At 35.8% G+C, this 26,344-nt stretch overlaps 1 protein-coding gene across 11 annotated transcripts in view; it reads left to right on the top strand.

The window, feature by feature from the left end:
- DGKB (diacylglycerol kinase beta) overlaps window positions 1-26,344 on the top strand; it is a 795,246-nt gene that overhangs the window by 162,231 nt on the left and 606,671 nt on the right. For 6 of the 11 annotated variants that reach the window (XR_007518417.1, XM_049893502.1, XM_049893510.1 and 3 more), the window contains exons 3-4: window positions 16,083-16,159; window positions 20,253-20,273. Coding sequence is in view for 10 of the 11 variants with exons in the window: in XM_049893502.1 (XP_049749459.1) it covers window positions 16,083-16,159; window positions 20,253-20,273 (98 nt within the window). In the remaining variant the exon portion in view is untranslated. The remainder of the gene's footprint in view (window positions 1-16,082; window positions 16,160-20,252; window positions 20,274-26,344) is intronic. The other 5 variants (XM_049893507.1, XM_049893511.1, XM_049893509.1 and 2 more) reach the window with 2 other exon arrangements.

Raw genomic sequence — 26,344 nt, 5'->3', positions numbered from 1 at the left:
GAGGCCACCCACTGCCGTGGAGTCTTTCTGACTCATAGCGCTGACCAAATGGACAGTCTGGGTCCTCTGTGCATGCACTAATTGGTGTCTCAGAAGTTGGTGGGGGATCAAGAGTTTTCAGTGCATGTGCAGCCTGCCTGCAGGAACTGTGTGTGGGGTGTGGGATGTTGCAGTCGAGTGGACATTAGATGAAGACATTTAAGATCTCCTGCTCATCGATTGTCAGAGGTGCAGATGAAGATTTGCTCTCCTCAGGGTTTGTCTATACAATGTCTCTGTCTCCTGTTGGGAATTCCGTGAAGTTCCCTTCCTGTGCTTCTCACCCGGCAACACTGCTCACTTTGTCTCCTAACACTTAGTTAACACCTAATTACTTAGCACTTTATGAAGTTTTTAGTGCATATATGTGGTATACAATACTGTCATGTAGAGTATTAGATACAAATATATTTTCCTTCTAAGCAGAAACTTGAAGAATGAAAAATATGTTAGAGACAGAATAAATGAAAATAACCTTTAACAAAACAACACTGAAAAAAAATCAGTTTTTTTTTATTAGATTTGTATGATCCAAAATCTATTTTAAAGATTCGTATCAAGGCTTTAGGCTTTCCCTTCTTCTAATTCACTATAAGAATGAAGTTGAAGAATTTCCTTGGTATAATTTTTCACTCTTTGATATGACCTGTTCTTCAACATTTTTATCATCCACTATGGTATCTCCAGCCTCTATATTAGATTTAAGATGTCTGTTGGTGTAGCTGTCATCCTACAAATTTTGAAAGCTAAGCAATAAACTATAGGACTGGGTTTTTTTTTTTTTTTTTTCAAACTTCATGTATTCTTAGGCATGATAACTATTTTGTAACACAAATGATCAGTCTAAGTACTTTCTTGCTATCAGGGTTGTTATGGATTGAATTGTGTCCCCCCAAAATATGTGTTTTAAGTCCTAACCTTATACCTGTGCTTATGATCCAATTGGAATAGGTTTTCTTTTTTATATTAATGAGGCAATATTAGTGTAATGTATATCTTAAGCCAATCTCTTTTGAGATATAAAAAGAGCAGATCGAGCAAGCAACTAAGCAAGCAAGTGCATTTGAGGAAGATAGATATCATGCCACATGAAGACCACTATGGTTGCCAAGGGATAGAAACTGAAAAGAGACAAGAGCCTTCCCCCAGAGCCAACAGAGAGAGAAAGACTTCTCCTAGAGCTGGCACCCTGAATTTGAATTTCTAGCCTCCTAAACTGTGAGAAAATAAACTTCTGTTTGTTAAAGCCGTCCATCTGTAGTATCTCTGTTATAGCAGCACTAAATAACTAAGGCAAAGACTTGTAATTAATCCTTCATTGGAGAAATGTAATCTTAATCAGTACCTCACTTCAGATACTATATCCTCAATACTATTAATATGCCTTCAAGGCTGTCAATACCTTTCAGTTGCAAAATTAGCAGTGATATTGAGAGACAAAAAGATCAGTTGGATATCTCCGTAATTAACAACCCTAAAATGTGCCCTAAATCTTCCTAGCATGCTCAGTAAGATGTCCTGGAGATATGAAAAGACCTTCCCCACCACCCTCCCCCACCCCCATTTTTTTCCTCTTTACTTTTGAATTCTTTTTGGATGCTTTGATGAATGGTGACAGAAAGCTTTTCGCATGAGCCTTGACCACCTTCTCCTCATTCAGATGTTACATTTTGTACTTTCTTGAAATATTTGCACTAAGGCTATGTTCTCCATATGCTGCTCCCAAGCAATGACTAAGCACAGTAAATAGTGGTAGATACAGGTCAATTCTCTCCAACAAAGAATTCTTCCAGTGGCCAATGTTTGCTCGGCAGCTCCTGGTTGAGACTTTCTCAAAGCTGTACTGCAGTCTGAGGCTTTCCTACCCAATCTTCTTTTGTGTTCCATTTCACAGGAGTGAGATCTGCATCATGGTCTGAAGGTTCTCCCTGCCTGCTCCTATTCCTGCTTCCCTTTATCCTTCACAGGTGTTTCCTCAATTATTCGTATGTGCTTCTCAGAGTACCTGAACTAACACACTATTTAATGAACAATAAACTTTACAGAATTCCACTAAAGCCCCTGGGTTTTCAGAGCAATATACCAACAAAAGTTTTGATTGAATATCATCTTTAATTCCTACCTAAAAGCACTATTAGTTTATGTTTGGTGGCTTTTAGGTCATGGTTGATTTTTATTTTTATTTATTTGCTTTTTGTTTTAATTAAAAAAAAAAAATGATAAATCAGTGTATGGGACTGACATTGTTTAAAAAAAAAAAAAAAAAAATCCCAGGGTCAAAATGATTGAGAATTTTCTCTGCAGTGGCAGCACATTGATTGCAGTTCACTGAGGAGGACTGCTGCAGGTTCACTCTCACTGGAAGCTCTCATCCTGATCTTTTATTGTGCAGTGTCACAGGGTCCTTAAATCTCCTAAACTAGCTCAGATTTGCTTTGTAACTCAACTCCTTTATAAAATCACCACTTTTATCCATCTCCTTCTTTAGATCTTTAAAAATGTTTAAACAATTCAAGATTAGCCCTGATCCTAAAAGGTGAATTGCTTAGATACAGCCACACATCTCACCCAGAAAAGCCTACATCTTTAGCTAGCACTTGTTAGCAGGTTTTTCATTTGATAACAAAGAATGTCAAAATTTATTACAAGTACTTTCAGCAAATATTCCAATGTAAGAATGCAAATTTTGAAAGATAACATTTAAAAACAAAACACCCCACAGGACAAGAGTATTCCAAGGGAAACAAGGACAATATTCATACACTTAGTATTTCATTTCCAGTTTCCTCTCTTTCCAAAAATGTTTAAAAATATAAAATTTGTTGTCACATTTTAGGTAAAATTCTCAGGTTAAAATTTCCAATTTAAGCTTTAAGTGGATTGATTGAACTTGTTCACTTTTCAGAGTAATACTGAAATATAATACTGATACTATTATTACTGTTATTGTTGTTGAGTTGATTCCAAATCATGGCAACCCCTTGTGTGCGAAACAGAAATGCTTCATAGGGTTTTCAGGTCTATGACATTTTTGAAGCAGATCACTAGGCCTGTCTTATGAACCACCAACGTTTTGGCTATTAGTAGAATGCTTAACATTTTGTGGCACCCAGGAGAATTTGGTATGCCAGAAAAGCACAGTCATATCAGAACTAGAATTTTTGCCCCCCTCTTTTTTTTTTTTTTAAGTTTACCTGAGAGTAGGATAAAAGGAGCCCTGGTGGTTCAGTGGTTAAGCGCTCAGCTGCTGACTGAAAGGTCTGAAGTTCTAACCCACTCCACGGAGAAAGATAGAAAGATGTGGCAGTTGCTTCGGTAAAGATGACAGCCTTGGAAATCCTATGGGACAGTTCTACTCTGTCGCTATGAGTTGGAATAGACTTGACAGCAATAGATTAGGTTTTGGTTTCGTATAGGATTAGAAATTGTCAAACTACCCAATAAGAACTTTTCACAAAAAGTGGGATAAGGACTGAGAGTAGTAAAAGTTAAAACCAAATCAAACCTGTTGCCATTGAGTCAATTCCAACTGATAGCGACCCTATAGGACAGAGTAGAACTGCCCCATAGGGTTTCCAAGGAGCACTTGGTGGCTTCAAACTGCCAACCTTTTGATTAACAGACATAGCTCTTAACCACTATGCCACCAGGGTGTCCAGTAAAAGTTAGAGATAGAAATATTAGGAAATTAAGCAGGTGTGAGAATAAGGCTCCTTCTAGTGTACCTGAAGAGAATTATTTATCTTAGAATCATTGTATGTTGTGGCCAAGGGAGAAAATGGAGGTCCATCTTGTGAGACGACTCTTCTGTGTAGCTCATTTAAGAGCCAAGCTCTGGAAGCAAATGCCTCAACCAGCTCTTATTATGTTTTCAGTTACAGCTCTCCTTCTCGCATTAAAGCATTTTCAGCCTCAGGAGGTATGGTAAGATAAGTAGATATATAGAGTCACAAGATAAATATGCACATTTCTGAGTGCTGTTTTGAATTTAAAATTTTAGAACAATATTTTGGATTTTTATATATTTTTTAAATGTGTATGCTAAAATATTATATTCTTTAAAATATTTATGTTAGAAAAATAAACAGATTTTGGTTTTTCCATATTGCCTAACATAGTGTTTGTTAGTAAATGTATACAGAGCTGTGTTGGAAATTTTGGTAATTTTGTATTGTCTTAAAACAGGATGTTATTGTCATTGCAACTAGGGAATACACTGTTGTAGCCAAAATGTCTGGTTTCTCAGTTAATGTTTGCAACCCACGTAAGGACTTAAAAAAATAAAACTGTCACATTATGAACTGCTGTGGGTTTTAAAAATTTTAATAATGTGCAGATATAAAACTATAACTCATAATTACATTTCATTAAATGTTTTGACTTAAACACATATAATTGACTGAGCTTAATTCTATTGCCCACAAAAGTGAATTTTCCACAACAAAAATTTAAAAATTGTATTTTAAATATAGCATTATTTTAAAACATCACAAGATTTTATTATATTCTGATCAGTGGTTAAAATCAGGACTTTTAAAGCATCTAGGGAACAAAAATGGAGAAAATTGAGAATAACCTGAAGTTAAAAAAAAGAAAAAAAAATCTCAAAATATGACAGCACAAACAATATAATTGGCTCACATTTCGCTGGCATTTAATATGCATCAGGTATTAATGTCCAAAGAACCTCAATTTAGATACTATTTTGATTATCCCCATTTTACTGACAGCAATAATGTCACTGCAAATAATGAATCGTAGATAAGTAGCACTTGTCAGTCTAAACACATGGATACTTAGTTGAAGAATGGTTTTATTATTTTGGACACAGAACATGACATCTGTGAAGGAACTGTTTGAACAGTTACTGCATGAAACCATCATTTTTTGCAACATTATTTTTTAAAAAGCATTTAATCTATCTTTTAGGTAAAATAGTACTGAGTGCAGTTTGTAAAATCTCTTAACACCAAACCTAATGACTCAAAATCAATTTTTAAAAACAAGCAAACCAAAAAAATTAGAAGGGTAAATAAGCAGATTTCAAGCAAAAGGTAGGGGAACCATGTCGCTTCAACCATATAATCTAGAAAGTATATTGAGGGACAGTAAATTGCCAGAATCTTCTCACAATTGTTATTCAACCTCTCCAAAATGAATCAAGCACGTTTGGGCTGCGGATGGTGGAGTATCATCAACCTCGGAGGCTGGGGAAGGGAGAATGATTTAGAGAAACCATCTATTTCCGTTGCTATTAACAACAGCTCTAGGCAGATTTGAAGTGCTAGCACTCTATTTTATCATTCTCTGGCCAAAGAGGAAGGCTGAAAAGACTATTATTAACCAGAAATCCAGAAATAAACATGTCCAAGAGTAATCAGGTGCTTAACAAAATGGGGATAAAAATGAAGGCGGAGAGAAGTAAAAGATGATCACAACTGTAGGGCAGTTAGCTCATGGGAAACATGCATAGAAACTGGAATTTTTCTCTTTTACATATCTCCTTTTAGCTGGCATAGAGAAGGTGGCATCTGGGTAGAAGCTATACAGCTCTAAAAAACACAAAAATCTCCAGGAACTGTTTTCTCTCTAAGTACAGAGAATGGCTGTCAGAGTCACACAACGGAGCTTCCTTGAATTGAGGTAATGATCCAAAACCCAAGTGTGATCCTGCATGAACAGTCATTAAAATTAACCCTTTGCTTTCTTCCTCAACTCCTTTACCCCTCTGGCTTCATCGCACTTGGATATCAAAACCATAACCACAGTTAATTTTAATTCACCACCTACTTTATAACAACAGTTAAAGGAAAATATTCATGCTGATTGGCCCTCAGTGTGGCTCCATAATAAACCACATTTCCCCTATCCATTCACTTTTGCTGTCTCATAGCTTTTCAATACCTCAACACTCTCCTGAAACCTCAAACCTCACCTCCTCTCTTCTCAGCTGTTGGCCTTTCTTCCTCTTTTACTGAAAAAACTTTGAAATAATCAGAACTTCACAGACACCAACTCCACATCTACCCATTCCCAGCATATGAACCCATATACTCTGCCTTCTCATTTAGGTCAGCTGTTCATGCTCCCACCGAAAGCCAGACCTGCTGTGAACAGGAGTCCATTCTTTCTTGACTAGTGCCGTAGTTACCTAGTGCTGCTGTAACACAAATACCAAAAATGCGTTACTTTAAAGAACAGCAATTTATTTTCTCACAGTTCTGGAGACTAAAAGTCCAAATAAGGGTCTCATCTGAGTCCATTCCTTCCTCATCTAAAGCCTGGGTATTTCTTGGTTCCTTGGCTTGTAGACAAGCTTCACATGGCCCTTGTCTTCCCCCATTTGTGCTTGCTTCTGTGTCTCAATCTGCTTTTTTTTTTTTTTTTTTAACTTAAAAGTGATTAGGTCTAGGACAAAGCCTACACTGATATGGTCTCATTACCTAACAAAGAAAACCCTATTTCCAATAGGATTCCATACATCCACAGGTATAGGGAAAGAAATTCTAACAAGTATTTTGTGGAGTGGCAATTCAGTCCTTAACAACCACTCAAGGACACTATTCTAGTGGTTTTTCCCCTATTCCCTTCACTTTCAGTTATTCCCACTCCACTGGATCATTTCTATAATCATGTTGTTTTTTTCTCCTTTCTCAAAAAAAAAAAAAAAAAAGACACCTTAACTTCACTTTCAGCACTCCAGCCACCGCTCATATTCTTTGCTTTCATTAAAGTAAATCTTTTTGAATGAGTTGCCTATATTTGTTGTCTCCCATCCCTCTCATTTTATTTTCTCTTAACCCTACTGTGATTGGGCTTTGGTTCCCACCACTAAACTAAAATAACTCTTGATAGGCACTTGAGTGGCCTCCCTCTTACTAAATCCACTGATCAGTTTCTGGTCCTTATCTTACTTGACCTGTCAACTTAATTTTATACTTTGCCTTCCTGACACATTGCTTCTTGTTGTTTTCCTTATTATTTCGCTAGAGACTCATTCCTAGTCTCCTTTGTAAAGTCCTTCTCTATTTCTGACCTCTGAACTTCAGAGTGACCCAGAACTGAGTACTTGGTATCTTCGCTATCTGCACTCACTTTCCATGTGGTTTTAATTATCATCTATATACAAATTACTCAAAGTTAATTCTTCTCCCCAAATCCCTTTCCTGAATTCTACACTCATATAGATCATTTGGATATCAAATAGATATCTGAAATGTAGTGTTTAAAACTAAAATTTAGAACTCCACTCCAAATTTGTTCCATCTACCGTCTTTCTCATTTTACTTTGTGGCACCTTCATTCCTTCAATTGCTCGAACATAAATTCTTAGGATCATTCTTAACTCTTCATTTTCACACCACCACTAATACCTTCATGCAGGTCATCACATCTCTAGACTGGGTTACTGTAATAGTTTCGTAATTTTCTACCTGCTTTCTCCCTTGTCTTCTATAGGCTGTTGCTTCACAGAAAGTGACAGGAAGTTACAAAAAGTATGTACAGGGAGGTCTCATTAATCACCTTCACTAATGGTTACATCTTGCATAAATACAGTTTACAAAATACTGCTGAAATTAGGACATCAAAATTGATACACTCCACAGACCTTATTCATATTTCACCAGTTTCATAAGCACACAGTGCTTCTTTTAAAAAGTGTATCAGATTCAAAATTTTGCTCAAATGCCACCTTTTCACAGAGGCCAACTCTAACCATGTGATTTAATATTGCAACCTGCTCATGCAATTTATATTCTAGTGCAATAAGATAGAAAATAAATACAGAATATTAGAAGATGTTAACTTCTCTGGAAAAACTGTAGTGCAAGGTCATGGACTCGAATCTAGGTGCCTTGGCTAAAATGGAAACGTCTGTTGGTTCTTTTTTCCAGCAGTTAAGAGAGTAGGTTTGAGTCATATACCAGAATTTGAGCCACTATTTCATCTCTATAGCTGTGTAATTTTGAATAAGTAACAATTTCTTTAGCCTTGATTTTACCTCGTGTTAAGAGGGAGGAAAGTTTAAAAAAAGAAATAAGGTCATTGTGAATTTCAAATGAGAAAATAAACACTTTGCAAACAGCAAATACTCTATACATGCAAGCTGTAATTAACAGTGTTAATAGCACTCAACATATAACCTAGGTATAGATTCTGAGATGTATTTTACAGAGTTCCAAGAAGGATATGTTGTTACCTGCTGTGGTTGAAGAAGGTTTTGTGGACAAGGTGGCAGGTAAATATGATATACATTGTGTTTGTACTCTAGGTGGCATTGAAGGGAATCCTAGGCAAAAAGGACACCATGAGCAAAGGAAGGGCTCTAAAATAATGGAATATCATGGAAATTGGATGGCTTGATTTTGAATTGTAAATAAAAAAGGCATAGAAAATAGTTGTGATTGTGTAGATTTAGATTGGGGGATATTGGTTGGTGGTAGAATTCTTGCCTTCCATGAGGGAGACCTAGGTTTTACTCCCGAACAATGTACCTCATGCACACCCACCACCATCTGACAGTGGAGGCTTGAGTGTTGCTCTGATGCTGAGCAGGTTTCAGTGGAGCTTCAAGACTAAGACGGACAAGGAAGAAAGTCCTATCGATCTACTTTTGAAAATCAGCCAATGAAAACCCTATGGATTACAATGGTCCAATCCGCAACCTATCATGTGGATGATGCAGGACCAGGCAGTATTTCTTTCTATTGTGCACAGGATCATCATGAGTCAGGAGCCAACTTGACATTAGTTAATAACAATAACAAGTTTGGATCACTTTTTGACCTACAGGGGATGCTTAAATCTGAAGACAACAGAAAACTGTTGAAAGATGATGGTATGTTTGATGCTGTGTTCAGAATGGAACAGAGGAACAGGAATTTATTGGGTACCAGACACTTTATTAAGCAAAGTATTGCAAGATCCATATCATTAGTCCAATTTTAAGTACTGGAAAACTGAGCCATAGAGATTAAATTATGCCAGGGATATTCAGCCAAGAATTCTGAAACTAAGATACAAATCCAAATATAACTGGCTCTAAATCTTTCCATTACTCTATGGGGCTTTCAAGATTAATCTGACAAATGTGTGTTGAGTTTTTGGGAATGAAGAGAAAGAGAAGCAGTGAAATCACAAAGGAAGCTCACTCAAGATGTAACAGATGCCTGAAGAGCTGTGAAGTAAATTAAAAGTCTTTCATTTTTCTTGTAACATTTGTTGGGACTTGCTATCTTGAATCTTCTATCTTTTAAACATTGCCAAATGACCTTATTAATTTATTTTCAAATTTCAGATTAATGTAAAGCCTGTTTCATTTTTTTAGAGAATGAAGTAAGAATCAGAACATTATGAAAATTGCATGTTGATTCATAAAATGCAGCTTAACTCTCTTGGCATCATATTAGATGACTTAGACAAACATGAGAGGGGAGTGGGCACTACTCATGTGCCAGAGCAGGTGCTGGAGAACCAAGCCACAAGGAGAAGATTAATCTCTCGTCCCCATATACATTTCTTCTGTACTCCCCCCACCATAACAAAAGTAGTTTGTTGAACAAATTGACTCCCACCTTCAGGATCGTTACCTTATCAGTTCTCAAGTGATTCTAATGGAGATGGAAAAGATAAACTAAAATGACCCCATTCTCTTTGCTGTTGTTATTCATATTCAGTTAGTTCCTGGGAAGATGCCTATGCTACTCCATGGGGAAAAATTGGTATAGTGTTGTTTCCAAGCCTTCTGCCTGGCTAGCAAAGCCAAGCATCGATGCCTCTGGCATTAGCCTTGTGTTCCAGAACTGCCCCAAGGCACAGCCTTTCTATGCTTTTCTGGAGACCCAATCTTTTGTGTTCAGCATCTGTCCTGATCCCTGATCACAGGAGCTAAACCAACTATTTGAACCTGGCTGCCTAGCACTGCACTTGCCAATCTTCCTTGATGCCAGCCCTTTGTCCCATTACAGATACGTACTAACTATGAACTGATCACTGAACTCACAGCTGCCTGCCTAGCTGGCTGGCTGGCTGCCTGGAGTTGTGAGCATTGCTCAGCATGGAATCTGTCACTGTGCTCTCTCACTTGAAGCTTCAATATTAGCTGAAATATGACTGAGGACTGTGTCTTCTATGCACCATTTATTCATCCAGGCATCACTTCTTTCATATGTCTTGTCCAAGAGGGCAGGTCAGACCTGGTTGTGGAATCTTTCTTCCGCTCACTCTACTAAGAGTGTTTTGAACAGAACATGATCCAGGGTTGACATAATCAAAAGGAGAGGAAAGGTGGAAAGGTAAAACACACACATGCACACACACACACAAAACAGCTGAATTACAAAATAAGGTAAACCTGTGTCTTCCTACAAGGGTAGGTAGAAAATAGCAATGGGAATTTCCCAATCTAGTGTAATTTGCAAATCCAAGTATACAAGTAGAAACTTCACTTCAGGACTTTCTGTTTAAAGGTTATGCGTCCCAGCTAGGATACCTGGAACTTTCTGTTATTCCATTCCCAAGTTCCCATCAGAAGAAGATTAGTTGGGTAAGTCAAGGCTCAATCACAGAGAACCTGGGCCCAACAAAGACTTTTGAGACAGGAATAGAAAAACTAGATAATAGTCCAATTACCAAACTTGATTGTGAGGTAGAGACTGGGTTTTGAGTAAACTTCAGAAGTCAAGAGATTAGAACTGGAAAGATATTAGAACTTGAAAATTCCATAGGGTTTCCAAGGAACGGCTGGTGGATTCGACCTGTAGACATTTTGGTTAGCAGCCAAGCTCTAAACCATGTGCCATCAGGGCTCAGAATATATATCAATCCACTGCCATTGAGCTGATTCCGACTCATAGCGACTCTATAGGACAGACTTGAACTGCCCCACAGAATTTCCAAGGAGCACCTGGAGGATTCAAACTGCCAACCTCTTGGTTAGCAACCATAATACTTAACCACTACGCCACCAGGGTTTCCAAATATATATTAACCAAAAACAAACAAACAAACCCAGTGCCGTCGAGTCGATTCTGACTCATAGCAACCCTGTAGGACAGAGTAGAACTGCCCCATAGAGTTTCCAAGGAGCACCTGGCAGATTTGAACTGCTGACCCTTTGGTTAGCAGCTGTAACACTTACCCACTATGCCGCCAGGGTTTCCAAATATATATCAGAGCTTCTTAAATTCTTCCACAACAAGATCAGAATTGAGCCCCAGTTTACGGAAATGACAGTCACAGATATACAGGTTCTGGCTGTTTGTTTAGCACATGGTCTCCTCATTAAGGATATTGCAATATAAACTATGACCATTAAAAAATGAAATGAATAATTTTAAAGGCTGTTACCTTCTCTGGAACTTTTTTTTTTTTTTTTTAATCTTATGGAAACCTGAAATGAAAAGGCAATTTCAGAGGGTGACTCTAAGTTTCTGTGGGGGACGTATGAGAAACAAATATATCTTCCATCTCTTCAGTTTTATCTTGGAGCTAAGGTCCAGTGAAAATAAATGTGCTCTCTTAGGATATGATTATCTCAGTATGTGTTCATCTGTGTGTGTATGTCTCTGTGGTGTGTGCAGAAGAGGGCTTGTGCTAACTTAGAATAGTTCCATAGAATCCATAAAGGAGAATTTGGAAAAATAGATCAATTTTACTTTTCTATTAAATATATGCTCCTGTCTCGGCTGCAGCGAGTTTCTACCACTGTACATGTCTAAACAATTACTGTAATTTTTTTGTACCTTAGGGGTAGCTCTGATCGATCCAATCTCAATTGTTTCAGTTTTGAAATAAAGTTGAAAGACATGCAAAAGTGAAAATATGCATTTATTTTTGCCCTATGGCAACAAGCGGAAGCCCTGGTGGCATAGTGGTTAAAAGCTACAGCTGTTAACGAGGTCGCTCGAATCCCCTAGGTGCTTCTTGGAAACCCTATGGGGCAGTTCTCTGTCCTATAGGGTCGCTATGAGTCGGAATCGACTCCATGGCAGTGGGTTTGTTTGTTTGTTTGTTTTTTGGTAGGGCAACAAGCAATCCAACAGAGAACATACCAAAAAAAAAAAAAAAAACCCAAAAACCCAAACTGTTGCCTTGAATCCATTCTGACTTATAGTGATCCTATAGGACAGAGTAGACCTACCCCATAGGATTTCCAAGGAGTGGCTGGCGGATTTGAACTACCAACCTTTGGTTAGCAGCTGATCTCTTAACTACTGCGCCACCAGGGCTCCTATATGACAAATTAGCTCTTATCACAGATGGAAAGTGCTAGCAAAGTATATACCAAAAACGAAATACACAGGAAATTACACAGACTTCAAGCAAACGCAGTCTCAACCCAATTTTTAAGAAAATGAGCAAAGGATTTAAATAGACACTTCTCTAATGAAAATATGCAAATGGCCAATAAGCACATGAAACAATGCTTAAGTTCATTAGTCATTAGGGAAATGCAAATCAAAACCACTTCCGACCCTATAGGACAGAGTAGAACTGCCCCACAGAGTTTCCAAGGAGTGCCTGATGGATTCTGCCAACCTTTTGGTTAGCAGCCGTAGCACGTAACCACTATGCCACCAGAGTTTCCTCCTTCCACTAGGAAGGTTATAATAAAAACAAATGAACAAACAAACAAAATAAAATAACAAGTGTTGTCAAGGATGAAGAGATATTTTCACCCTCCCACATTGCTGGTAAGAATGTAAAATGATGCAGCCACTGTATAAATCAGTTTGGCAGATCCCTAAAACATTAAAATAAAGTTATCCTATGAACCAGCAATTCCACTCCGAGGTAAGAATATTGAAAACATATGTTTACACAAAAACTTGTGCATGAATGTTCATAGCAGCATTTTCATAATAGCCAATGTGTGGAGGTGACCCATACGCCCATCAGCTGACAAACAGATAAACAAAATGTGGTATATTCATACAACAGAATATTACTCCGCTATAAATGATGCTACAACATAGAGAAACTGGAAAACATTAATGCTAAGTGAAAGAAGCCAGACATAAAAGGTCACATATTATATGATTCCATTTATGTGAAATGCCTAGGATAGGTGAATCCATACAGAGAGAAAGTAGATTAATGATTGCCAGAAGTTGAGGGGAGGCAGTGAGGAGAGAATGAGGAGTGACGACTTAATGGATGTGAAAGTTTCTTTTGGAAGTGATGAAAATGTTCTGGGATTAGTAGTGATGGTTACACATCTCTGAATATAGTGAAAACCAGTGAACTGTTTGTAACAGTTAACGTGGTAAAATTTTATATTATGTGAATTTTATCTCAATAAAAAAATACACAAAACCCATCGAATTTACAATGTAAAAGAAGGGATTTGTACATTTCAAGGGAAACTGTACTATAATTCATAAAATGTACTCCTTATGGACTTTACCATCATCTAAGAGAAAGTTCTCCTCACCCCCAGGTTGTTTCAAAAGCTCATTTGTAAATTAGTTTTGTGTTTTTTTAGAATTGGAAAATATTATGTATCTATGTCCATCTACCTATCTATCTTTCTATCTATACACACACACACACGCACACACCCCTAAACAAAGAATTCAATTTAAAAAAAAAAAAAAATTCCTGGGATGGAAAGAAACTAAGTTAAATTAAAAAAAAAAAAAATCTACTTGATCATAACAGGACTACAATTATATACACATTCAATTAAAATAGGTAGAAAGTGGAACCATCACAATGATAGTAATTAGACTTATGGAAATAATTTAAAAAATGGAATAGAAAAAAAAAAAGATTAGTGAGAAATATATGGTTTTACAATATATACAGGAGAGTTTTCCTCCTGGTAAGGATGGAGTATTATAGATTAGATTTACCCTTCTGCCTGAAACAACCAGAAAAATAGGGATTCTGTTTATCTAACTTTAAATTTAGCAGCTATGTTCTATGGCTTAGTCTTAAGGTACTACTGCCATGTGAAAAGTTTTCTTCTATATCTTCTGGTAATTTCTTTAAATATTTTATTCACTACATTCCTTCTTTTCTAGCACACAAGTAAATGAACACCTGTGAATGAAGGGAGTTTCGAACATGGTATTCTCTGATGAATAATTTAATTACTCTAATACTTGGGTCCACACACTATGGCCCATGGGCCAACCCTGGCCTGCCATGTGTTATTGTAAATAATATTACTGGAACCCACACCCATTAATATGCCTGCCCTCCTACTGCAATGGCAGAGTTGAATAGATGCAGTAGAGACTATCTAGCTTGCAAAGCCTAAGATATTTGCTATCTGATCCTTTACAGAAACGTACCAACTCCTCCTCTAGTTCACCAACAGCAGCTATTTTAATTTCAGTCCATGACCTCCAGTCATCTGATACTACCATTAGCTCTATACCTATACCCTACCTCCTACCTCTATGCTCACCAGCTTGAATTTCATGGTTATTTATTATAATCATTTCCTCATAAACATTCCCAAATTCCTTCTCTGTTCCAATGTTATCTGTTCAAATAGGCTTTCCATGACCATTTTATTTATATGTACTCCTTACCTCATCATCTGGTTATTTCCATAATAGAACCTATAACAATCTTAATTATTTTATTTATTTATTTTTTGTTAACTTGTTCATTGTCAGCCCTCCTCCTGCAAAATATAAGGACTTGGATGCTGTCTCTCTAATTTATATTTGAATTTCTGGGACCTAACGTAGTTCTTGGAGCCCTGGTGGCACAGCAGTTAAGTGTTTGGATGCTAACCAAAAGGTTGGCCTTTCAAATCCACCAGTTGGTCTTGGAAACCCTATGGAGCAGTTCTACCCTGTCTTATAGGATCACTATGAGTTGGAATTAACTCGGCGGCAATGGATTTGGTGTTTTTGGTTTTAATATAATTCTTGGCAAATAGTAGGAGAGCCTTAGAATTATAATAGTTATTAGAATACAAAAAATAATTTCATATTCAACTAAGTTTAGTGAATGTAGAGTTTAATCTACATAGATTGCTTTCTGTCAAGACTTCTTATAGCCTTTAATGAATTTTGAGTCTTCAGGAGGGAGCTATTGTATGCAGGGTTTCCAAAATTCAATTTGATTATTGAGCTTTTATTTCATAAATATTTTTCTTAGGAACACTATAAGAAATGCTAGAACATGTTCTACTTTGAAAATATATCACATGTATTGCTTTGATATCTGAGAAACATACTGAACAGACAGGATAGGAATATTTACTGTATATGTATTTAACATATAAAATATGAAACTGCTTGGCCCGTAGGGGATGCACAGGTGAAGCATGCCTGAAGTAGAGGTTGGTGGAGCAGAGAAAGTTGTTCACCAATAAATTAAATAAATATATGGTAAAATGTGAATGCTATTTGAACTAAGGACTGAAAAAATTAATTTTTGTTAAAGGCAGGAATTAGAATTGGCTTCAAATTTAAGTTAGCTTTAGTGGTAAGCTTCCTGAATATTTAAAAAAGTCTCCCTGAAAATATCTGCAAAATGCTCAAATCCATAGCTGGCCTTTGAATAAATTCACTATTGAGGCTTAGCTGCACATTTAATTTTTCTTATTTATCAGGCTGGGATGTTATAAATTAATGCAGTGATATATGAAAAATGCATTCTGTAAATGGTAAAGTTCAACAAAGTATGTCTGTGATTTTTTTCTGTTTTTGAACTAAAACTTATTCATTTTCATGTCATATTCTCAGAATAAAGAAGAAAATACATTACTTATGTATTTATGAATGAACAAGTACATTCATTCATAAATACATAGTCAGTGGCCCCATTCTTGGGCAATGCCTTTGGCAAAACATGCTTTTTTTCTTTGCTTTTCTTTTATTTAATTTTATCTTCTTTGTGACTGTCTTCTACAATGAAATAACCTTTCAAAAGTAGTAAATCACATTTTATATGTTGATATCTAGATTGAATTTCTACTGATGCTTATATATGTTCTAAGAGTTCTTTTGTTTCTAGGCTGGGCTGCATAGCCTCAATACACGTAAATAAATATTTTTTGTGTTTTCTATTTCTTATAGATTCTACAAAGAAATTAAAGGATGTTCTTGAAGAATTCCATGGTAATGGTGTGCTTGCAAAGTATAATCCTGAAGGGGTAAAACTTTTTTTTTTTTTTTTTAAATATCAGTTTCATTATATCTGCTTTGATATGTGGAAATTTCTTACATAACGAGTACAAAATATATATATGTGTGTGTTATATGCAATGCATATGTGTGCATACATATACATACAAACATACATATGCTATAACATAATACAAACAAAATGAAATTTCTGGTTAAATGCTATTCTGGAAGAAAGGTGAAAGTACCACATATTTCATCCAACAGTGTTTTGGTAATGAGAATAACATTTCTCTATTGCATGCTTGAAAGAGAAAAAAATCATTTACAGCATAGTGTTAGGTTTTTCTTTTTCTAGAAAACAGGAAATGGGAATAGACGGAGATGAGGAAATGTGTCTATGACCCTATGACTTACAAAATTTAACTCTAAATGGATAAGAGTATGGGGAGAAGAGTTACTCCTTACTGAGTTATTCTCTTGACAAAAGGAAGCTCTGGTAGTAGATATAAGTCTCTTGCCTTAGGAAGCCAACTTGGACAAAACCAGAGGATTTTCTACCCCTATTTTGTGCTTAACATGTAACTAGTGAGCTTCTGAGTACTTGGGATTCTTTCCTTATAAACACTGCATGTCCCGTCAATTGTTCTGGAACACCATGCTTGCATGAACGTTATTTCTTCCCTAAGTATTTGTTAAATAGCCCTCAGTTTAATGTTAGCTGAGAGATGTTATATAGTAAATGTTTGATCATCATTACTGTGAGTTCATTTACAACTTCACCAAGTGATACTTGGGTTATGTGGAAGTTAAAACAAACTATCAAAAGACCCTTTTGCCTTGATGTCCATCTAGAGAGATTTGTTTGCTGACTAAAATGTGATTTGTTTTTTGTTATCATTGTTTTGTTTTTGCATGTCTCCAAGAGTACAGTTGAAGTTATCCTTTAATATTGTACTTCTCTGTGATTTATAGAATAGTTTGTCACAAGCCACTCTGTAAATTCCAACCTCATAACTTCTGTATTATTCTCTAGTTTTTTCTCAGTATTTCTCGTAGTTAGATATTTTGCATATTTTCTTATTCTGTTCTGCTAATAAAGTACTGTACATTTTCAATCTCTTCAACCTTACTAAGAATTATTTTCTTTTTAAGAAACAAAATTAATCTTTAGTACCTGTAACTGACAGGAAAAATAAAGAAAGTTGAAAGTCATTCCGATTTTCTTATGTCAAGTAAAAAGCAAATGTCTGGCTTACTTTTTCCACAAGTTATATTTTACCAGATGCTATAGAATGAGAAAAAAAAAAAAATGTTGACAGATAAACTTGGACAACTAAAAACCTTAAAGTTCAAGAAAGCAGAATGGGAAAAGTAAAGATGACAACTTTACTGGTCTGCTGTAGACCCAAAAAAGTTCATTAGTATTTATATTTCCAACCACTTTTGAAAACATGCATGTTATCTAATATATACACAGAGATAAGTGCTTTTATTTTTTTTTCCCTTAAGATAGCTGCTGGCTAGAAGTTCAGTTGAAACATGATCTTGTTTACAAAGTAGCCTTTTTCTTCCAATTATTTCTTATTTAAACAACTCTCAGGATTTAATCTTACTGATACTGTATTTTTGATGAGAATTATCAGTCACCGTATACTAGATTTATTGACATAATTACTGGATTCATTGTTAAACACACATGTGATGTCAGCATTTTCAATAATGAAATGCCACTCCAGAGACACAGAGATCTGCTGGTGAAATGCATTATTAATATAAGAGCTGAAAATATAAGAGTTGAAAAACAAAAAGCTGGATCATATAGTGACCTAAATATAACTCTAACTTGAGAGTGAAATCATGCTGTAATCTTAACACTGGTTGGAATTTATTATTCAGAAGAAAATTTTAAAGTTGATGTGACTATTTGAAAAACTAGTAGTCATAGGAAATAATTAGGAATTTCCAATGCTGAGGAAGCAATCCTTAAGCCCTTGAGATTCTTTCTGACGCATGACATCCTTCAGTTTATAAAAAGTTAATCGAAGAGTATGAAAAATTCATATCAATTTAAAAATGAAGTTACCATGGTCTGTTGACTGGTCAAGTTACACCCAAAATTGTTTAGCGTGAATAATTGCTGATAGATGCTCACTGACACAGGAAAATCTAGAAAAGTGATTAATCCAGCCTGCCTTTAGGATGAATAATTAATCCCTTGTTTTCTAAGCCGAAGATGGCTTGTATCAGATATATAAAATCAATTTGCAAAGAGAGAACAACCTAAATATCACAACCTAAATATAGCTTAAGTTGCTTCTCCCATTACAAGGCAAGCTGCTTAAATGGTAGATGCATTAATTATCTTCCTTTTAATTCAGTTGAATTAGTGCATTTTAAAAGTGCTGTGTATAAAAAGTAAGCCCAGTGAAGGTCTATTTTGAAAGAGAAGAAATATTAAATGCAATCAGTATGAATCTTTTATTTTTATTCCCATCTTTTAAAGATAATCTAGTAATTATTCTTTGAGGATATGAGTAATAGAGTCACAAAATATAAATCAAAACAACTGACCATAAGGAATCTCTAAGAATAAAAATCTGAAAAAATGCCTTGTTATTCCTAAATTAATAAAATTATAAAGTTTTTAAGTTAAAAAAAAAAGTAAAAGGAATTTCCCAAGGTTAACCAGCTAGACTTGTGACAATAACCACATTAAAACCTAGTTATCTGTGAGCTTAGTTTAAGCCTGATGCCCTTTCCTTTCACTTCACTGACTAGGCCATAAAGTGAGAGCGAAGGCCTTGGGAAACAGGACTAAACAAAGGAAGGGGAAAGTATTTCAGCACGTTGGATGGCATTGCTTGTGAAACGAGTGTTGCATATCCAAGTACATAATTTATTAGGCTCATACCAAGCAAGGTAAGATATTTCTTAGTCTCCACCTAATCTTATGGGAACAATATAAAGTTAAAATTATGATTACAGCTAGTTTGTAGTAGGGATTTGATCTTAGTAAGAGGTTTCAAAATAAAATATAGTCAGGACATCTCAGATATAAATGATATTATGAGAATATTGGAATTTGGAAATATGAGAAAAAAATTAGTTTGGCCTTGCATGCATATATGTTTTTGTTCCAGACTTCCAATAATAACAAAAATTGTTCCAGTGACAACAAAAGAAAGAAGAAGAAATCAAATAATGATTCCCCAACAGATCTAATAATTTTGTGTACTGGGATATGGAACACAATTCTTTAGACTCCGTACCTCCAAAAAATAACTTTATGAATTATATTTTACATGCAATTTTTAAACCTCCCATTATAAATTGATAAATCAAGACTATTAATGAGGACTTATTATATATCCTAATTAAAGATGACAAATTTACTGAGTTGCTGTAGACCCAAAAATGTCACTAATATTTATATTCTCAGCCATATTTGAAAAATGCATGTTATTTAATATATACACAGAGATAAAACCTGTTCTTTCTCCCTAAAGATAACCATATATATATTTGGCCATATATATATATATTTCCTTAGATTCCTTAGTTCACTAATAACGATGTATGTATATGTGTATATCTTTAAAGGCATGGAAAGAGAAGAGGGCTAGGTGTGTTATTCTAACGGAGTGAAACACCCAGAGTGGGGAATAAGTATTCATATTCTAATATACCTTTATAAACACTGTTATATTTTCATAATTCTCTCTGAAAGTTTTTGATCATACCGTATGTGTTATTCATTATTTTTATTTCATGTCAGTTAAAACTATTTGCTTATTATAGGCAAAGATTGACCTAGGCAATGGCTGTCACATTCTAGCGTGCACCAGAGTCTTCTGGAGGGCTGGTGAAACAGATTGCCGCCCCACCCTGGGTTCCTGATTCACTAGCTCTGAGGTTGGGCTCAAGAATTTCACTGCTATCAGTTTCCAGTTGATGCTGATGCTCCTGGTACAGAACCACAGTTGGAGAACCACAAGTCTAGAATCTGCTTTAAAATCAATCTGTAAACTTGAAATTTTAATTATCTTATCAGGAGTATGAGATAATGAATATACTTATCTTCCATTAACACATGTATTCTTTCTTTCCTTGCATGCACAGAAACAAGACATTCTTAACCAAGTAAGACATTTTCTTTTCTATTAAAATCTGCCTTTTCTTCTTTTTCTGATGTGAACTATGAATTTGTCATTCATTTCTGGGAGTTATACTTATGTATCAATTAGATTCATATAGTATGTCAGGTTACCTATAATACTCATTAAGTTATAATTGAGTTCAGGTACAATTGAAAATTTGTTCAAAAAGAGAGAATTACTACTAGCTCAGTCAGACAAGGTCTCAAATGGAAGAGAGAATACCTTAGTGAAATCAAAGAGTATCCAGAGTGTAGGCTTTGTAGACTCTGGAATTTAATGGTCTAATTTTACTAAGACGTAATCAGGACTACTAAAATCAATTCTAATTTGTAGTCTCAATTTATCAATTATAATGGGAGGTTTAAAAATTGCATGTAAAATGCAATTCATAAAGCTATTTTTTGGAGGGGGTAGAGTCTATCCCATATTACAGTATACAAAATTACTAGACCTGTGGGGGAACCAAAACCTGAAAAGGCCTTGATTTTGCCCTCTCAAGGAGAAGAATAGCCATCAGCTACTCTCTCCTAGTACATGCCAGTTTATAAACTAAGTTTTACATAAATAGCTTGGTTAGGTGTGTAGAAAACAACACATTTTTGGCTACTCTCAATAGATATTTCTATCGCTCTAGAGTAGCTGTGTTAAGCACCTTCACCACTTTAGGATTTTTTTTTTTTTTTAACACAAATGCATGAGTTGTCTAAAACCACGGTATTGTCTTCCTTGGACAATACTGGATATGTTCTAGCTACTTCTTATTCTCAAGTTCCCCTTTGGTTTTAAAATGACAATAAACACTGTACTTCCATGTCCTGAAGCTACAGTACAATCGATTGCGTTAGAATTATCTTGGCTGATTTAGATGAAGATCCTATCAGAAACATATTAGAATCTCCTAAGATGGAGCACTACTGAAACGGCAACTCATGGATTGTGATGACTTTTACAAGCTTCCAGTTCAGAGGATGACCTTTCCTTGATCTCATCCGTGACCTTTATGGAAGTCTATTAGCTCCCCAGAGACAAACTACATGGGCTTTATGGCACTTAGGAGCCTACCCCTCAGAATGAGTGATTGCTGGTATAAGTTTATATTTTTAGCTTTTAGTCATCAAAGGGCATTTGTTGAGCAGTCCTTGGTCAGCAAGCACACCCTTCTGCACATTCTGAATCTCCACTAGAGACTGTCTGAAAACATTTGTCAAAAATAGCCTTGGCTTTTCTTGGGGTCAACAGAATGAATATCTTTCTTCCTTTTGTTTTCCCAGTCTTTGTTCCATAAACAGTTGTTTAGGCAAGCAATTGCAGTTGCAGAATAGCAAGACCAGGGAAAAATAAGGACAGAGAGAGGTCGAAAAAATGAGGGCATGCACATGTTATTGCTTGCTGTGTGCTCATTTGTCTGTGTCCTCTGAGTGTAGCATTTTCTCTGTCCATGTTGCCTTTCAGTAGAGGACTCCTGGCCCAAGACTGAGCTACTATTTTTAGCTCCATAGACTTCCCTTAACTTTGTTCTTGGTACTCTATAGTACAGTTTTCTGTTAATGTGTATAGCCTTTACATTCAGACAAGTGAATTGCTCAAGACACTTAACAAGGAACCTGGGAATTCAGAACCTACATTATGCAATATTGCTCCCTAATGTAATATTTTAAATGTCTTTAGCAGGTATTTTTTGGGGGTTTAGCAGGTATTATTGACACTAATATAATTCTTATTAATGACATAAACACCACTTTACTGTAAGCTATAATTATCCTTCCAGAATTTAATTCAGTCTTTCCCAGTGAAGAAAGCATCTGGAAATTATAACAGATTTTAGGAGTCCAATGGAACTGAGCTCACATCTCAAATCTGCCACTTATTAGCAGATTTAGGACAAGTCACATAATTTCTCCTAATCTCAGTTTGCTCACCTGTAAAAAAGAGAAGAGTGTCAGCCTTTCATTGGGTTGTTGAAAGGCTAAATACTAAGAGTCTGTAAAATGATTAGTACTGTGTCTGGCCCATGGTAGGTATTCCATTAATGTTTAGAGTCACTGACTATGTTGGTCTCACTTTAGTGATTAACGTGATTCCGTACAAAGTGGAGCATAAACGAAAGGTGGAAGTGGAGAAATAATGTTTGGAATGGGGGGAAAATACCTTCTAGGCTAGTTGTCAGGATATCTGGGATATGTTCCCAATCAGTCCTTTAACCTTAGTTTTCTCAAGGCCTCACTTTTCTCATCTTTAAAATAATGACGTATAATTCTGATGTATTTTCCCACCCTAATATAATTTCCTTCCGCCATCTGGCCTGAGTGGAGAGCATAACATGTGATTTGCTCCCTCTTTCAAGAATGGCTGCAATCTAAAGTGTTGTCCTAGAAGTAAAATTGTTATGTCCGTTTTCTTTGCTGCACCTCCCACAATTGCATAGTGCTGGGAAAATTAGGTAGCAAGGAATGAAAGCAACATGTTTACCAACATTTCTGCTTCTCGTCTCTATTGCCATCAATACAATTTCAGTAATCTTCCTTTTCATATCAAACCTACAACCAGAACACAGTATTGAAAACATATCACAGACTGGATAATAACAAGGCTACTACAATTCAGTGCTATTGCTTTGATATTGATTGATATTCTTTGGATACATACCATATTTCATTTAAATATGTACCTATGGTTTGTTTTTCTTGATACTCAGAATTACTGTAATATAGAATGGAACCAAGGTCAACAATGTGAGAAGGTATTTATGTAGCTATTTATAAGATTAATTATTTAGCCACATCATAATATTTAAACAAATCAGATTGAATGTATTCTTGCAGATTTCTAATAGCACACTGAGGATCATACTACAGCATTTACAAGAATGTTCTATCTAAGAAAACATTTAGATTTTGGGAGTGAACAGTATGCAACATCTTATCCCATACTGTGAGCTTAGCTTAGCACTTTGAATGGCTAGGTGATTCCTGTCACCATCGATCTCTTCCTCCCCTAATCTGCTGACATAAACATACAGAAATAAGAAATAGGTAAATACTTAATAATCAACCGGTTGCTGTTGAGTTGATTTTGACTTTATGGTGACCTCATGTGTGTCAGAATAGAACTATATTCCATTGGGTTTTCAGTGAATGTATTTTTGGAAGTAGATCACCAGGCCTGTCTTCTGAGGTGCCTCTGGGTAGACTTGATGCTCCAACTTTTGGTTAGCAGCCAAGCACATTAACTCTTTGAACCACCCAGGGACTCCAGTAAATATTTAGGGTATATAAAATTAATCATACCAATCAATTCAAATGGCTTTCCCTACAAATTAGTTTAAAATTTTTGTTTAAATATATTTGGAAATAAACAATGAACTCTTCTTAGTTCAACAATAGTAGCCAACTTGGAGGGTGATATTTAAGTATTACTTAGAGATTGTTTATCCTTTCATTTTTTTAATAGCATTAAATAATTAAGATAGAAGTTACAAGCCTAGTGGGATAATAAAGTGATGCTGGGGTCTTTAGGTGACCTTTTTGTACTTTTTTAATGGCAGGAAAAACAAACAGTGAACTGTCACACCTCAGCTTTACTTTTAGGATTTTTTCTATTGTTGTCATCATCAGTAATAGCCTCTTAGAATGCAAGACACTAAGGGATCAAAACAGGAAAATAAAATCTGGAGATTTTGGCTGAAAGGCCTAGAATGTCTAAGGATTTTAAGTTTTATTTATGGGCACAAGGAAATCTTGGATACTATTTTAAGATGAACAAATTAAATATTCCATTTATGAAAATACCTCAAAAGGCAATGTGGACAATAGACTTGAGTAGAAGAGAACACCAGTTAGGAGTTGATAGAAGCAGTCGATCAAGTGATAAAAACTGGAATCGCAGTGGGAATTATAATGGAGGCTGGGAAAGATTTGGAACACATTTCAGATATACTATCAAAAGTGATAAGTTATACTTTGAGTGACAAAGCAGACAACAAAAATTATCAACTCAGAGGTTTCAAGCTTGGGTAACAAAGTATATAGTTAAACCATTACTTTTTCAATTTTCAAACTTTATTTTCTGTTTATTCCTTTTTCTGAAATGGCAGGCTTATTGATATACCAGTCAATACATATGACACTGATAAACCAGTGCCAAAGTATCTTATGTCACATGTGAATATTTCGAAAATCTTTCTGTGACATGACAGTTTTATTCACTATAACATGGTGGATATGAAATAAGAAATAGGTGCTAGGTGCTAAGTAGGAGCTTTTGACTTTGGGTCATTAACTCCTGTGAGTATCAGCTTTCTCATCTTTAAAAGAAGAATAATAATAACATCTGCTCACTGGGTTATTGTGAGGTTTATATGATGCTACACATGTAACATAATAAAGTTCCTCAAACATAGTAACATTTAGACATTATTTCCAGTATATACTACTGGCATTTTAATCAAATTTCTAACATCATATTTCCATTTAGGAATAATAGAGAATATCACTGACTAAAAATTAAAATTAGAAAGTGGAGGCTTTGAGGAGGAGGTTGAAATTAAAACACCCACCAGTGAGAGAGAAACAAGGGAAGAGAGAAAAGTGTTTGGAACAAAAAGAAGCTATTTATTTGCTTCTGAAATGCATTTACTGCACACATCACATATATATATATATATATATATATACACACACACTAGTACTGTGTTTGTTCCTGTGGGAGAAACTGAAGTGGTCAAGATGATCTGTGCTATCAAACAGAATCAATCCAGTAATTATATTTTACAAATTGATAGACATATGTGCTTTACCCCAAGAGAATTCTTAAGTCCTAAAAATAATTAGTAGATTCCCTGACCCAATTGTAAAATCTTACTACCTCACAGTCCTGTTCCCTATGTGTCTGTCAGTTTGTTGTACTGTGGGGGCTTGCCTGCCTGTTGCTGTGATGTTATAGTCAAATACCAGTAGGGTCACCCATGGTGAACAGGTTTTAGCTGAGATTCCAAACTAAGACAGCCTAGGGAGAAGGACCTGGCAGTCTATTTCTGAAAAGATTTAGCCAGTGAAAACCTTATGAGTAGCAGCAGAACATTGTCTGATATAGTGCCAGAGGATGAGCCCCTCAGTTTGGAGGGTACTGAAAAGACGACTGAATAAGAGCTGCCTCCTCAAAGTAGAGTCAACCTTAAGGATATGGATGGAGTCAAGCTTTTGGGACCTTCATTTTGCTGTTGTGGCACAGCTCAAAATGAGAAGAAACAGCTTCAAACATCCATTAATAATTAAGACACGGAATGTACAAAGTATGAATCTAGGAAAATTCGAAATCATCAAAAATGACATGAAATGCATAAAGATTGATATCCTAGACTCTAGTAAGCTGAAATGGACTGGTATTGGCCATTTTGAATCAGGCAATCATATAGCCTACTATGCCGCCAGGAATGACAACTTGAAGAGAAATGGCGTTGCGTTCATTGTCAAGAAGAACATTTCAAGATCTTTCCTGAAGTACAGCGCTGCTAGTGGTAGGATAATATCCATACACCTACAAGGAAGAACAGTTAATATGACTATTATTCGAATTTATGAACCAACCACTAAGGCCAAAGATGAAGAAATTAAAGATTTTTACCAACTTCTGTAGTCTGAAATTGATGAAACATGCAATAAGGATGCATTGATAATTACTGGTGATTGGGATGTGAATGTTGGAAACAAAGAAAACGGATCGTAGTTGGAAAATATGGCCTTGGTGATAGAAACGATTCTGGAAATCCCATGATAGCATTTTGCCAGAACAACGACTTCATTGCAAATACCTTTTTCACCAACATAAATGGTGACTATACACATGCACCTTGCCAGGTGGAATACACAGGAATCAAATCGACTACATCTGTGGAATGAGACAATGGAAAAGCTCAAGACTCCATCAGAACAAGGCCAAGGGCCAACTGTGGAACAGACAATCAATTGCTCACATGCAAGTTCAACTTGAAGCTGAAAAAATTAGAAACAAGTCCATGAAAGCCAAAGTATGACCTTGAGTATATCCCACCTGAAT

Source organism: Elephas maximus, chromosome 8, assembly GCF_024166365.1.
Source record: "Elephas maximus indicus isolate mEleMax1 chromosome 8, mEleMax1 primary haplotype, whole genome shotgun sequence".
Classification (NCBI taxonomy): Eukaryota; Metazoa; Chordata; class Mammalia; order Proboscidea; family Elephantidae; genus Elephas; species Elephas maximus.
Note: the sequence above shows the minus strand (reverse complement) of the source record. Positions and strands in the feature narration are given on the sequence as shown.